This window comes from Petaurus breviceps, unplaced genomic scaffold, assembly GCF_028583685.1.
Source record: "Petaurus breviceps papuanus isolate PSGF00001 unplaced genomic scaffold, PetGlider_PUasm1.0 90537, whole genome shotgun sequence".
Taxonomy (NCBI): domain Eukaryota; kingdom Metazoa; phylum Chordata; class Mammalia; order Diprotodontia; family Petauridae; genus Petaurus; species Petaurus breviceps.
Genome location: NW_027187271.1, coordinates 92,298 through 108,019, shown reverse-complemented (window position 1 = coordinate 108,019; position 15,722 = coordinate 92,298). Strand labels below are relative to the sequence as shown.

At 44.7% G+C, this 15,722-nt stretch overlaps 1 protein-coding gene and 1 long non-coding RNA gene across 3 annotated transcripts; one reads left to right on the top strand and one right to left on the bottom strand.

The window, feature by feature from the left end:
* The first annotated feature begins 2,533 nt into the window (after positions 1-2,533).
* On the top strand, positions 2,534-9,541 carry BCL6B (BCL6B transcription repressor). 2 transcript variants are annotated; one of them, XM_069063147.1, is made up of 9 exons: positions 2,534-2,624; positions 3,321-3,514; positions 3,910-4,131; positions 5,206-5,580; positions 5,915-6,006; positions 6,277-6,456; positions 6,570-6,700; positions 6,955-7,092; positions 7,533-9,541. In XM_069063147.1, the coding sequence occupies exons 2-9, from the start codon at positions 3,333-3,335 to the stop codon at positions 7,650-7,652; spliced, it is 1,440 nt and encodes a 479-aa protein (XP_068919248.1). In that variant the 5' UTR covers positions 2,534-2,624; positions 3,321-3,332; the 3' UTR covers positions 7,653-9,541. The 2 variants fall into 2 exon arrangements, with proteins under 2 accessions (XP_068919248.1, XP_068919250.1); XM_069063149.1 differs by lacking the exon at positions 6,277-6,456.
* On the bottom strand, positions 4,023-5,503 carry LOC138142167 (uncharacterized). The gene is made up of 3 exons (XR_011163376.1): positions 5,370-5,503; positions 4,267-4,347; positions 4,023-4,157 (listed from the first exon to the last, which is right to left on the bottom strand). It is a non-coding gene; the product is annotated as an uncharacterized lncRNA (long non-coding RNA).
* Positions 9,542-15,722: the final 6,181 nt, after the last annotated feature.

The window sequence follows — 15,722 nt, the reverse complement described above, 5'->3', positions numbered from 1 at the left end:
TCTTTGACTTCTGAACCCCACAGCTACAGTGGTTCTTTGTTAGTAGGATCTAGCAATAATTTGAGTCCTTCAGACATATGTATCCCATAACTAACTGAAAAATGCCCCTAAGTCAGCACTCCAAAATATGACAAGAGCTCAGACCCCTATTCTGAGTCCCTGGAACTTCTCCCCCCTTCCCATAAAGTACTCCCAAAATTAAACCCTAAAAACTGAGTACTGGATTCTGATACTTCCCCAAACCCTCTCTCAAACTGTGTAAATATGAACCCAATTAACTGCTTCACACCCAAATTGCCTCCCTCGTCCTAAATTTTCAGCAGATTCCCAATTCCCAGGGCTTAAGCTCGGGTTCCTGGAACCCACCAACATCTTAAAAATACTTCTTAGCCTCCAAATATGCCTCCTTCTCCTAAATCAGAGAGAGTAAACCTCCAACATGGGTTTGTGTTCCTCCCTGGCAAGTTCTAAATCTCTCTTAGACCCAAGGAGTTCCTCAAAACCCGTGTCTGCTCCCAGTCATAGTTAACCTCCAAAGGATACCACAGCCCCTCTTTCGTTTCCCCACAAAACTAGATCAGTCACTTTTCCCCACCAAGAGTAGAAAGGAGACCTGGAAAGAACCTATTCTCCACCTATCCCTTCACCCACATACCTCCTTCCCATGTTCTTTTCTCTTTCCCTGACCCCCTGATGCTCTATGGGATCCTTTACTGTAAATTTCCAACTTTCCAATCCCCATTTCCAAATCAGGCCATAAATTATAATTAATGGTGCTTACTTAAGATCACTAAGGGATTGAATCCTAGATAATTAGCATGACTAATTATTAAGAGAATCCTACACACACATCCAGAAACCTAGAAACCCCTTCTGAGCATCTTGTCCAGCCTGTTGGGTCTACCTTCCTCTTCCAGTTAGGCTTGCTAAGTCAGGGAAGAAACCCAAACTCTCAAATTTATTAATCCCCTAGTAAGTGCTGGGTAGGGCTTAAGTCCTGGTGATACAAAGGTAGAAAACAGTCGGTCCTAGCTCTCAAGAAGGTCAAAGACTGATGGGGAGACTATATGTAACTATGTACAAGCAAGATATGAACAGATTAAATTGGAGATAATCAACAGAGACACATTCTCACTCCCCACCCCCGACCTTCTTTAAGTTACAATCTTCATCTCTGCTGGTGAAGTGGTAGGAGAATGGGGTACAGCTAGGGAAGGAGGAAAAGACTGATGCAGGTTCCTTCCCAGGGTTAATAACCCTTGCCAAGGGTTCCGAGGTTCCCTTTAAGGTTCAGCCGCATCCTGGACGTGGCTGGGACGGCGTAATGCTGCCATCTTGTGGATGAAATCGTGTAGTACCATGCAGAGACTCCTCACTGGACCAAAGACAAACAACTCTCTGCCTCGATCTGAGCAAACTAGGATCCTGGGTCCCAGAGAAGGAGCGAAGAGTAGGGACGTGAGAGAACCCTGCTTTAGATGCGCGTCGGTCCAGTACTAGATTCGAAGTCAGGAGAGATCTCCGTTCAAGTCTTGGCTCTAACAGTAAATGTACGACCACAGGCAAGTCTGTTAACTTCTGTGAGCCTCAGCTTATCTCACCTGTATAAGGTTAATAACTATTTATATGTTATTAGCTAATAATAGCTAAAAGTTCAACTCACAGAGTTGTTAGTATCCAATAAGTTAACGTATATAAAGAGCCTTGCAATTAAATCGATATATAAATATAGACTATTATAATTTTCCTTGAAAAGAATAGAGCCTTGGCAGGATGGGAAAAGTCAAGAGCTTCGAGTCGGGGAGATGCCAGTGTTCCCTCCGTTTCTCTCCAGACTTCCTCTCCGGCCTGGGGGGTTTCCCCACCCCCTCTAGGGGAAGCAGCTGGACGGTCCGTCCTGTCCCAGTACAATGGCAGGAAATGGACTAGAAATCACATCCGCCCCTCCCTTCACTCCCTCTCCCTATCAGGGTTCCCCCTCCCTGACGCTCTCCCCGGTTCCCCCGGGAGGCCTGGCCATGAACATTTTCTGTAGCTACGTGGCAGCCACGAAAGGTTTAGGGTTGAGGCCAGCCTTTCTGCTAGGACTCTTAGACTGCATCATCAGGGACATAACATTCTCCTGTTCTTAACAAACCTTCTTCCACCTCTCGGGATGGGATGTTTGACTCCAGTCTGAAATTTCTTCTCCCTGCCTGGAGGACACTTAGCCGGTTCCATCCCACTTCCCTCCCGTGGTTTGCCTACTCAAGGTCCTAATATGTCCCCAAAGGCCACCCTGACCCAGTTCTCCTAGAAACCCTAACCGTTTTTTTCCTGTCTTTCAAGGAGGCACTTAGAACCTAAGACCTCTCTAATTCTAAATCCCAGTCAATATTAACCTCTAAAGTCATTCCTCTTTGGGCCCATTAGGATCACACTTTTCACATGCCACTACCCCCATTTCCAAGGTCCCACCCCCAGCCTCCACCATCTAGGGAGGCAGGAAGGATACCAACCCAAATACTTCCTCCCCCCCAGTTCTCCCGCCCCCAACATCCCGACGAGATAAAGGAGCCAGGACCGGGAGAGATACCCCACCCGATCCCAGCAAAAGAAGAAAACTAAGCCCCTGCCGGACAGGGGTAAGAGCCAGAGGGGAATCTGCATTCCAGGGACCCTGAGTAGGGGCAAGTTGGGCTAGAAAAACAGGAATCCCCGAGAATTAGGGGTAATGTATAGGAGGGAGTGACACTAGAACAACTCAGGATGGGGATGGGGGGGGGGGGGAGGAGAAGATAGGCTGAGGATTTGAGAGGCCTGGATCTCTGGATGGATTTGGGCAGGATCCAGGGAAATACAGTGTCGGGAGTGGAGAAGAGGGAAAGAACAAGATGCCTGGTTTAGAGCAAATCCCAAGTCTAGGCTTTTGGAATGTTATTAACCGACACCCCTTCACCATCTCCTGTTCGTGTAGAGTATCATAAGTAATTGGATGTGTCTAAAGTCTTCCAAATCGGGGTTTTAGAATTCTCTTCCTCTGCATGGGATAGGGAATTGGGGAGGATGGACCAGGACTTGGGAAGAGCCGAACTTTTGTAGGTAGGAGGTGGGGGAAAAGGACCCCTGACTTCCAGAACTTAAGCTATATGGAAGTCCAAAAGGAATGGGGGCACAGAGGCTGGTGTACGGAATCCTATATCTTGAGAAGAGTTTGGGTAGGGGAAGGAGGTAGTCCCAGAGGGACAAGAAGTGCCCAGGCTAGGAGTTTGGTTATTCAAAATCCTGAGGAATGGACAAACATCCTAGGTCTTTGATTCCCACTTCTCATTCACTCGAAGGCCTCCTTCGACATGAGCTCAGCCACCGATGCCAAAGTGGAAAATCTGGGCTACATCCGAGAATTCACACGCCATGCATCAGATGTGCTCTGGAACCTGAATGAGTTACGCCTTCGTGGGATCCTCACCGATGTCACTTTGCTAGTGGGAGGTCGGGCTCTCAGGGCTCACAAGGCAGTCTTGATTGCCTGCAGGTTCGATGGGGCAGCTTTGTGGAGAGGTGGGGAGGAATGTGGTATTCCTTCAGTTTGGCAAGTTTGGCAGGAACCGACTAGGAGAAATCCTAAAAGAATGGAAATGGGGGAAGGGCAAACTATCCAGGAGTGAGGATTTGGAGAAAGCTTCCCTGGATTGAGATTGGGGTCAGGGGAAAAGTTAGGTTTACTTGGGAGGAGCAAAATTACCTAAAAGATGAGCCCATGGGTCCTATGTGTGAATCTCAGGGTATATGTAAGCAGAGGGCTGTTTTTGTTTTGACCGAGTCTGGGAACCAAACAAACCTTTGAGTCAAATACCTACAATCTCAATTGTGAGGTTGTTTTTACTCAAGGGAACAATATGACTCACCTCTGCTTTCTCTGGCCTGCAGTGGCTTCTTCTATTCGATTTTCCGTGGCCGGGCAGGGGTGGGAGTGGACCTACTATCCTTACCTGGGGGCCCTGAAGCTGGTGGCTTTGCCCCTCTTCTGGATTTTATGTACACTTCACGCCTACTCCTTTCACCTGCCACGGCCCCAGCGGTCCTGGCGGCAGCCACCTATCTGCAGATGGACCATGTGGTAGAGGCCTGTCACCGCTTCATCCAGGCAAGGTGAGGGGGGACTTAGAGGGAAGAGACTTGGAAAGAAAGATGGTAGTCGAGTTAGACTGGATTCCTACAACAGAGGTCATCACCAGAGTTGAGGAACAGGGAGCACCCTGAGGTTGAGGAATAAGAAGAGTGTACCTTTGGAGGTCTTGAAAAAGTTGAAGGTTCCAACACCTTGGAAACTAATTAGCTGGCCTCTCTGAGCCTCAGTTTTCTTTTCTGTAAAAAAAAAAAAAATTCCCATTGACTTGATGGCAGGGGTCTAGTAGTTCTTTGCTGTGGAAGAATCTAATTTAGCCAAAAAGTAAGCTGTCCATTCAAGTGGACTGATTTGGAGGGTTGGATTGAAAGTTTGGTCAAAATTGGTTAGTCTGTGACCTGGGGGATCGAATGCGGGCTCAGACACTTAGTATCCACCCAGAAATAACTGGCCTTGCAACCTTGAGCAAGTTACTTAACCCCAATTGCTTTAAAAAAAAAAATTGGTTGGTCTGTCTTCTTAGAGTAATTTAAAGTAATTAATCAACAAATATTTATTATGCATTTGCTAAGTACCAGGAGACAATATGTACATACAGAAAATTTAGAGTAATTGGGGAGAGATAGTATCAGGAAAGGCATCCTGTTGAAGGTGGTACTTGATCTGAGCTTGAAGGAAACTAGAGATTATAAGAGATAAGGAAAGGAGGAAGTGTAGTAAAAGCAGTGTACAGCCTGTACTCCGGGCATAATGTACAGCACAAAGACAAGAGATGGAATTGTTGTATTGAACAAGGCCAGTTTGGCTGGAGAGCAGAGAGTGGGAAGGGGAAGTGATATGTACAATAAGTTTGGAAAGGTAGGTTGGAGCCAGATCGTGAAAGACTTAAAATGCCAAACAGAGGAGCTTGTATTTGATCTTAGGGGTAATAGAGTGTCTTCATTCAGCAGGGGAGTGACATAGTCAGACCTTACTTTAGGAGTATCACTTAACCTCTCTAGGCCTCATTTTATCTCTCCTGTAAATTGAAGGAATTGAACCATAGGATCTTTGTGGCCACCTCCTAAATCCTATAATCCTAACTCTTCATCTCACAGCTATGAGCCCATAGGCATCTCCCAGCAACCAGCTGATTCAGAATCACAGGAACCTCTTATGCCAGCCCCTCCAGAAGGTAGCCCTCGATGCTTTGAGGGGCACCCGGACCCCCCAACAGAGTCCCGAAGCTGTTTCCATGGTCCTCCCAGCCCAGACAGCCCACCTAGTCTTGACCCCGAAGCCTGCAACTGGAAGAAATACAAGTTCATCATTCTCAACTCCAGGACCACCCAAGCAGGGACCCCAGCTGGGAAGGCTGACTCCGCTGCTGAACCAGCTGCCTCAGCAAAACCAGCCAATGGCGAGGAGGCCTCTAGCAGCAGCGGGGAGGAGGGTTCCTATTCGGGAACTGGGAGCAGGCTCGGAGGTCCTCGGTAATTCTGAGGGTTGGGGGAGGTGTGGCTGGTGACATCTAAGGGGTGTGACCTCAGTCAGGGAGGTGGAACCAAGGGGGTATCCGGAGGTACGTGGTCCTATGAGGTTCGGGAGGAGGTGTCTAACTGAACACTTTGGGGTATGGCCTTAGTGTGAAGGTAGGATGAAATCCAATCACTAACCTACTGGAACACACTTCCCAAATACTAGAGGGGAGCTGCAAGCATACTTCTGGTCTAGACCAGCTCTAGATCAAGCACAGCTTCTCCTAAGGGAGTGAGAGACGTAGCTTTTTTTTCCTCAGGAGAGCTTTTGATCGCCCCTCCCCCCTAGGCTCTCCCCGGTGCTTGATCCCCCCTTGCTGCTCACGCAACCCAGCCAGAGAAACCTCAGATCGTCTTCTGAAGCTTCCGGTCCCCGACCAGGTGAGAGCCCTCCCCCTTGCTCCAAGATCCAAACAGAATAGGCAATTCAGAGCATCAAGTTTCTATCCTAAGAGACAAACACAGGACTAGGGTTAGGCGTTTTCTACCGGCTGTCACAGGGAGTGAGATCAACTATGGACTGAACTAGGGACAGAGAGGACGAGGCTCAGGAACAGAAATCCACCACCAAACGTAGAGATACCAACTTCCAACTGGTGAAACAGAGGAGTAAGAAAAGAGGGTATCCTAAACTTACCATTCCCTTCCCAGCGAATAATTTCTTCAGCTGCCACGACTGTGAGGGAGGGACTGGCTGCCCGGCAGAGGTGGGATCGCGGGCACTGGCCCCCCTCAGTCCGGGAAACGAAGACAAGCCCTACAAGTGTCAGCTCTGCCGATGTGCTTTTCGCTACAAAGGCAACCTAGCCAGTCACCGCACAGTGCACACAGGTACACGGAGCAAGAGGAGGGAAGAGAGAACTAGCGGATGGGAGGGAGAGCCCCGGCCCATCACGCTGTAGTCGAACCTAGAGCCTCATATTTTTCTTCCCTCCTCTTCTCAGGCGAGAAGCCTTATCACTGCGCTATCTGCGGGGCACGTTTTAACCGACCTGCCAATCTCAAAACGCATAGCCGCATCCATTCAGGAGAGAAGCCTTACAAATGTGAAACTTGCGGCTCTCGCTTCGTGCAGGTACCGGTTGCAGAGGGGAAGGTTGGGAAAGTTCTAAGGAAGAATGCTAAAATAATCCAGGGTTTGAATCTTGGGATGGGCAGGCTGCACTCAGCCACCTCGCTCTGAGTAGGTGCACTCAAAGGCCCCCAATTGACTAACGCTTGGTTCAACATGTGGAGGGTCCCAATGACTAAGGTTGGGAGAGGATGGAAGGTGGGAAGTGAATTGGAAATATTTCAGAGCCCCAATGCTATCCACTCTTGTGCGCTCAGGTGGCACATCTCCGTGCACACGTGCTGATTCACACTGGGGAGAAGCCGTATCCTTGTTCCACCTGTGGAACTCGTTTTCGCCACCTGCAGACACTGAAGAGCCACGTGCGCATCCATACTGGGGAGAAACCGTATCACGTGGGTATTAGGAGCTGGGGTAGAGCCAAGCTCTCTAAGAGAAAATCTGCTCACTAGTGCTCTGAGAGCTCAGCTTGCTGAGTTTGTGGGGGTGATGGGAGCAGAGTAGGGAAAATGTAGGTTGGAGAATTCTAGAAGTGAGGTGTGGAAGCAATAGGTAATGATTGTTAGGTAGATTGTTAGGTAGGGGTTCATGATGTGGAGCTAAACACCCACTTTTTTGATCCCATTTGAGGGGGTTGTAGGGAGGGTGAATAGAAAATAACTTATTCTGGAACTAGTTAGGGAGTAGAACTGATGGTCTGGGATCAGCACATCAAGTAAAATTCATTTATTGTAGGGTTTAAAAGGGAAAATGGTAGGTTTGACAACAGGCTGTGACAGTATTTGCATGAGATGATGCCATGTTCCCATTCTGATTCTTCGTTCTCACCCATCAGTGTGAGCCCTGCAACCTGCATTTCCGCCACAAGAGTCAATTACGCCTGCATCTTCGACAGAAACATGGTGCTGCCACCAACACCAAAGTCCATTACCATGTTCTGAGGGCCCCTTGTTGAAGGCCAGCATGTGGCTCAGCTTACTATTACTGTTTTCTGGTTCCAGAGTTGATCTTAGTCCAGTTTTTCATCCTGGGGAGAGCAGGGGTAGCAGATCTAGATCTGTTTCCATTTTGCTGGTCAAAATCTCTTCCCCTTACTATTTTTTGCCTAGTTTCCTAAGAAGAGTTAGTTAGGTTGCCTGACAGGGAGCAGAACTCAACCCTTAGCACCTAATTTCAGTTCTTCTGTAAATATTATTTATTGGAGTTACTTGGTGGGGTTGAGGTTTTTCCTCACAGGGAACTATATTCCCCATTTCCTCATTCCTTTCCTACCCTCATTAGGGAATTATGTGGCCAGAAGTGATCCACAGTAAGGTGAGGTCACAGCTCTGCTGGCAGAGCCAAGCCTGGGACCCCCTGTGTAACAAAGCTTGAATATTTCATATAATTCTTATTATAGCTACTATACTTAAACTTAAAAAAAATATTTTACAAGAGGTAGGAACCTCTGTTCTAGAGCAGTTTAGGAACCCTGTGGGAGTAATGAAGCCAAACCAAGCCATTCTGGAAAGTAATGGGACTTGGATCAAAGCTTCTCTGTTCTTGTAGAACACTCTGACCTTTTGGGTAATCTAGATGTAGAGAAAATAAACCCTTCACTATGACTCTTTAAGAAGTTTTGGGGCTCTGTATTACTCCAAAATGGGGGCTAGCAAACTCCAGAAATCTCATTGGTCTATACTTAATCACCTAAAAGAGGGGGACTGGATTCTTCATGGTGATTTTGAGCATAAAATTATAAGTTTTATTTTATCACTATACAGTTGGGTCTGGGACCTAACCTGACATTTTAAAAATTAGCTCTGGGAACATTCACGTTGGCTCTAGAGAGGAATCTAGAATTCCTTGTTACCCTAGAGTTCAGCCTGCTTCTCTGCTGGGCTGCTGGAACTCCAACTGTGACATTTTCCAGTTCTCTATATTGTCTTCTGGAATGACAAGGACTCAGGGGTGCCTGAAGTGACACCTTAGAGTCTGTTTGGGTCTATGACCTCTTTCCTTTAGTGTTTTCTCTTCCAGAGAAGAGAATGACCATTTATTTTTCCTTGATCCTGGATATATTGCCTCATTGGTCTCCTACTGTAACTAGAAAATTCTCCTTTTGCTCAAGAAGTCTTGGGTACTGTGTAATACTCTTGTTATTGTTGGGTTTTTCTTTTAAACTTAGAAACTGTTCTGGAACATTTTTTTTTGTCATGAACCACAAAAGACATCAGAACCTGAGGCTATAAAGAGAAGATGTGGGGAGAGGAGGGGGATACTCAGGGCTTCATGGAATTAAAGATTTTTCTTTTGACTGAGCATTTAAGGGACTGGTTGTAATTTCTGAGTTGAGGTTAAGGGCTTCCAAAAGGACAGTCTGTGACTGTTGGACAGAAAAGTAGACTTCTGTGTATCTGGGCCCAGTATTAGACAAAGACATTTACAACTGGGGTTGGTTTCACAAGCTGGGGCCAAATGAGACCTGTATTCTGGTCTGCTAGTTGAAGAAAAGGTTGTAAATAAAATCAATTCTTTCCAAGGTATTCAAGGCCTATGACAATCTTACAGTAAAGCTATGCCATGGATATACTGACATACCCCTATACATTATTTGTGGAGATATAGGAGGGATACACCCATTGTGGTTGAGCAACTGAATATGGTGGGGATTAGGGCTTAAATTCTCTGACCCTTCTTCCTCTATGCCCAAGCGAAGATAGAAAGAGGAGAGAGATGAGAGACCAGAAGTGGAATTTAGGGGCAGAATGAAGGAATAGGGAAAGTGAGTGGGAGATGGATCAATGAGCGGAGATCTAAGCTGGCATGTTGTTTGAGTCTTGCAATAAAGAAACATCGATGTCATTTGGTTTGTGTTGGTTTCTTGGTCAGCTCTGGGATGGGGAGCCTGTGCTCAGGGGAATTTTGGCTTACACTCTCCAGACTAACAACACTAGCCTCTTCCAACTACACTCTCCCCACCTTCCGGCTCATGACTTGTGATATCACAAAGCTCAGGAGCCACCTGCATCCTGTCCCCTATGAGGTAACTTCCTGTATGAGTTGAGGGGTAGAGGAGGAAACCAGAACTCTACCTCTGTCAAGGGGCAGCAGAGCCTCTTTCCTGATTTCTGGGTCTTCTTTCCCTTATTGCCCATCCCCTAAATTCTTATTCTCCTCCTAGTACCCAGGTATCCCTCCTCAACTTTGTCACTTCAGGATATATGTGTATGTGTGTTGAGAGAGAAAGGGAAGTATATTGCATAGGTCAATTCAAGTCAGTAGTTTTATTTGTTAAGAGCCTGTTGTGTCAATTATAGGCCTAATATGAGAACAATGTGATAACACTTAAGGAAGGTAATGCATTCTTAGGAGAGACACAGTGTAGGGCGATGGTAATCCTGTTGGACTCCATTTGGTCAGATAACATCTAGAATACTATGTTCAGTTTTGGGCACCACATTAGGAAGGGTCATAGGGGTTCTCTCAAGGGACATCCAGAGGAGGGCAGGATGGTGAAGGGCGTTAAATTCATGCTATGTAAGAAGGAACTGGAGATGATCAACTTAGAGAAGAGAAGATAGTTCTAAACTCAGCTAACTTATTTGCCATCACTTAGAAGAAGGGATACAGTTATTCTATTTGCCTCCAGAAGTCAGAACTAGGAATGATGGCTGGAAATTGAAAAGAGACTTGATGTCAGGATAAACCTTCCTAGTTAAAAGCTATCCCGAAGCAGAATGGACAGTCTCAGAAGATATGGATTTCCCCTTTCTGGAAGTCTTCCCACAGAGACTGGGGACTCATTTTCTGGTTTGGGCTGATCCCATATGGCCTCTAAAATTCCCGTCCAACTCTGAGATTCTGCCTGAAGTATGCTGTGCTAGGCACTGGAGCAGATGCAAAGGTCATATAAGGAAGGGTCCCTGACCCTCCTCTCAGATCACATAGGAATACATGCAGAACAAAGGACCTTAACTTTCTTTCTAAAATGAACCCCATGGGTGGCTAGGTGGCACAGTGAATAGAGAACGGGCCCTGAAGTCGGGAGGACCTGAGTTCAAATTTGGCCTCAGACACAACACAAAAACTAGCCATGTGACCTTGGGCAAGTCACTTAACCCCAATTGCCCTCCAAAAAGCAAAAATAAAATAAAATGAACCCCTTTGTCAGTCTGATGGAGCCTGGGCTCATCAGAATAATAAATGATCAAGTTTTTTTTTTTTTTTTATATAAAGCACTTATTAAACCCTCTATGCAAAGGGTAAAAGATATAAAAGTAAAACAGTCCCTACCCAGGGAATTCACATTTCTAATGGGGGAAACAATACACATGGAAGATTCCAGCAGTTAGATAGAAAAGTCCCATGGTTCTTAGGTACATATGTTAATGCCTCTTCTTTAATGACATTTCCACTAATAAAATGATACCAGTTTCTGATGTTGAAATATTTGACAATACCAAGAACTTTTTTTTTTCCTGGGGCTTCAGTAGTTGTGGTACCTACAGGAACCATCGCCTGGAGGCATCTCCACATCCTGTTTTCCAAGATGATATCTGAGGGCACCAAGCTGGAAGCATTTCTATTCCCATGGCTTTGGGGCCCAGGGTCTCCACATTCATGGACTCCAGGCTAGGAACCCTTGATACAGGGGAGCTAAAATAAAAAAATAATTACAAGTACATGAAAGAGGCCATAACTTCTATTCCAGTTCCAAGGGAGAAAAGATCATTATTCCTTAGGGAGATCAGGGAAGGCTTCATGGAAGAGGTGGCCTTTGAGTTGAACTTGAAAGATTAAATTCAAAGATTAGAGGAAGTGGGTGAGGCAATTTCAAGGCATAAGGAACTGAATGAACAAAAGCATGCTAGCTGGAAATCTCAGGATGTGTGGACCAGATGGCAAATAGGAAAGTTTGGCTGCAGTGATTATTTCCAGTTTATTCTGTATCTCTCTTGTTGCATGTAGTCATCCTTATTAGACTATGAGTACCTTGAAAGCAGGGACTGTCCTTCCTATGAATCCCTAGCACTTAACACAGTGCCTGACACATAGTAGGTGTTTCATAAATGTTTATTGACTGACTTTAGGGTGATGGGAATTAGTGTGAAATAAAGCCCTTGTTGACCACTCTCCTGGTCTCTCAAATTCTCAGAAAGTATTGTGCACATCCTTCCCCTTTTCCCATCAGAAATGATATGAAGTTCTGATCACTATTCCTTTGTCTCCCTCACCTCATTGTAACCATCCTTCAGTTTGGACAGTCCTGTGCTGGATATCCAATGTCTACATTGTCCTTACCCTTGAGGAGCTCAGAATTCAAATGGGTGAGTTAATATTAGAACAAACATGTTGAGGGATGGAAGAGGAATTAGAGAGGGATTAAAGCAGAATAGGGGTCTGGGTGAGGAGGGGATCAAGAGCTGTTATGGGAAAGTAGGCTATTATTATCTAGAACGAAATTGTTAAGGGTCCTGAGGAAAGAGGATCTATTGATTTAATATCTGGGTTCATTGCCCATCTTTCTCTCCAGTCTGTGAGGAATCACAGACTCAAAGACAGAGAATTAATGGAAGAGCCTGTAGCAGAGGGAAAGGTTCTCACTCCTGAGAAGACAGGAAAGAGTCAAAGAAAGGGAAAAAGCAGGGTAATTGGGAATGGGGGATGTAGCCCTGTGGGTGCAATTATCACCACCCTTCTCATCTGTTTTTATTCCCTTCGCTGATCTCCTGTTTCTGAGAACAGAAGTGATAAGTCCAAGCATAGATAGGTCCATAGATAGGATTTGGGGTTTCTATCCCCCAAGTCCATTGATATTCCTTTCTCTCTCTCTCTTCCCCTAAGAAAATGAACTTTAGGAATCAAAACTGTCTTTGTCCAGATTCTTTGGGTGGAAACTGCTACCTCTTATTTCCCTTTCAGAAACACTCATAGTTCCCTCCCTTCCCCCTCCACTGCCATGCCCTCTAACAAAAAAAAAAAAGTACTTCTGGACAGTTAGCAGTCTAGTGACCGGAAACAGGTTTACCTAAATTGTACCTCCATACTTTTCTATTTCTACCAGTGGCACTACCAGCCTCCCAGTCACCCCATGGAAACCTCAGGATTAAGACTTCTCTTAGGGGTGGCCAGGTGGCTCAGCAAGTAAGAGTACCGGCTCTAGTGTCAGGATGACCTGGGGATCGAATCCGGGCTTCGACACTTGGCACCACACCCAGAAATAACTAGCCCTGTAATCTTGAGCAAGTTACTTAACCCCAATTGCTCATAAAAAAAAAGACTTCTCTTAACTCTCATTCCCCATATTCAGTCAGCTGCCAACTCTGTCCATTTTGCCCCTACGACATCTCTAAATTTTTCTCCACTTCATTTGCAGTCACCACCCAAGTTCATGTCCTTCCCAATTCTCTTATGGATTATTGTAATAATTTCTTAATTGGCCTTCTGGTTTCTAGTTTCTCCTCACACTAGCCTATCTTTAACACAGCTGAAAAAATAAACTTCTAAAGCAAAAGCTTGTCCATGTTACCACCCTACTCAAACACCCTCCAGAGTTTGTTTCTAGAATAAAATACAAACTCCTCAGTCCTGCATTTAAGGCACTCTACTCTCTGATTTCAATCTCCCTTTCTGACCTTATTTTGAAATATTTTCCCCCACTCCCTCCCTTTTTCCCCTATTGGTTTATGGAACTTTACTTTTTATGTGACTGGAACAAAGTTTATTATGCTTCCTTCTAATTTTTTAAAAGACCAGGAATTAAAATCATAATCTCAGACAAAGCAAATAGTAAAAATGTGTCAAGAGACTGAAGTGCCCACCAGAAATTATACACTAGAGCCCCCCTTAAAACTGCTAGAGGGGACCCCTACTGGGTTCCTTGGAAACAACCTAATAGGCTCCAATAGTAAAGAAATGTTTCACCTGTGTTGCTAAAAACATGCCACAGATTCCTACGGATTCAGGTCTGTTTCACTTCAGCAGAAATAATACCAAGGCTTTGTTTCAATAGGAATAATACTGAGAATGCTTTGCTTCAATGGGAATAATACTAAGAATGTTTTGCCTCAATAGACACAATGCTAAAGACATTGTACCCCTTAGAAACATATTCTGTTGCCAGCAATCACATTGTCTATAAAATTATGTCTAACAGAAAGCTCGAGGCTGTCTTTCAGTCTGAGAGGCAGTCCTGGATGGTTAATAAACACTCCTATCAAATTATAATTGGCCTAGTTGTCCTGTTATATCTCCATGTCCATTACAAGACAAACAGGGAAACTATACCATAGTTTATTCTACTTATTAAAGAATAAAGAAATTACTCATCCATTGACCATGTGTTTATTTTGTGTTTAGCACTCTATTAAACAGTATATTGAAATATAAATTAACCATTAGCTCTAATAAAACTTAAATGAAAATTTTGAAAATTTTAATACTTTACTTTGGAGTAAAAGGGGTATTTGACTTCTAATTTCCATTTTCATGAAGAGGTTATTCCTCTATTGATATGCATCCTTTTAGGTGTGGGTACAGAAAGTCACTCAAGGAAGGAAGTGTCTTCATAGAATTCCTGGGGGGCAGTAGGTGGTGCAATGAATATAGCACTGGCACTGGAGTCAGGAGGACCTAAGTTCAAATCCACCCTCTGACATTTGACACACTTACTAGCTGTGTGACCTTGGGCAAGTCACTTAACTCAATTGCCTTGCCTTCCCCCCTCCAAAAACAAACAACAAAATATTTCTTAATTAAGGTATCTACATTTTTTAGACAATACTATTGCATGCTTAATAGAATACAGTATAGTGTAAAGTAACTTTTATATGCACGGGGAAACAAAAAAATTCATGTGACTTGCTTTATTGTTGGGTTGGGTTTTGTGGTTTTGTTTTGTTTTGTTTTTGCTTTATTGCTATATTTGCTTTATTGTGGTGGTCTGGAACCAAATCCACAATATCTCCAAGGCATGCCTATATAGCTTTTGTCCTGGACTCTTTATAGAGCCTTGAATTTTCATTCAGTCGGTCCTTGACTCCTGATGTGTAGGTATTGCTGACAGCTATTCTGAGGATACCGCTAGGATGCCATTGGGAAGATGGGAAGTCTAAAATCCTCTGGTCCTCCAAAGTGCATAAGGTCCTCCTCTAGCCAATGGGGGAAGGGAGAAAGAGAGAGAAAGAAAGACAGAGAGAAAGAGAGAGAAAGATGGGGTGAGATGTGATTCCTTCTCAAGGGTTAACTGGAACATTCACTTTCCTGGTTCACATTTTGCTAAATTTGAATGGCTAAGTCTTTCAGCCAATCTAAACAGATTTCCCATCAGCAGGTATCTAGGTCATGTGAGCAATTAATATGTCTCCCAAATAAATGTATCAAAGCTTAGCATCTTGACACTTTCAATGGAGTGGGGGATCATTTGATTGTTTTACTAAATTGACCCCTACCATTATAGTGAACTGACTGCCACAGGAACTTATTTTTATGAAACCATATATACACATCTCTATCTTTTAGCCGCCTACAAAAGGGACAAAACATTGTTCCCATCTGGAGTTTCTTATTTAACTGACTGCAAAAGTAAGTCTTTATGAGGTCCCCTAGCCAATGGAACTTAGTAGGCCCAGAGGAGTTTCAACTGGTCCCATTAGACCATGCCTTCACCAACCACTTTTTTTTTTTTTGCCTTTTTGGAGGACAATAGGGGTTAGGTAACTTGCCCAAGGTTACACAGCTAGTGTTTTTGTGTGGGTGTTAAGTGTCTGAGGCCAAAACCAAACTCAGTTCCTCCCAACTCCAGGGCCAGCACTTTACTCACTGTGCCACCTAGCCGCCCCTCACCAACCATTTCTCAGTGATTTATGAGGTTATTGTTTAAATTTCTCTTGCATCATCTCAAGTTTCTGTAATGAAAGCCCACCCGCCTTTTGACCCTCTAGTCAAATAAGAAATTAATAGGGTAAACCTGAGGCTCTGTTGTTAGCAGGGCAAGTTCATAGTTCTCAGTCTTACTTCTCTTATACCTCTGATCTCAATGGGG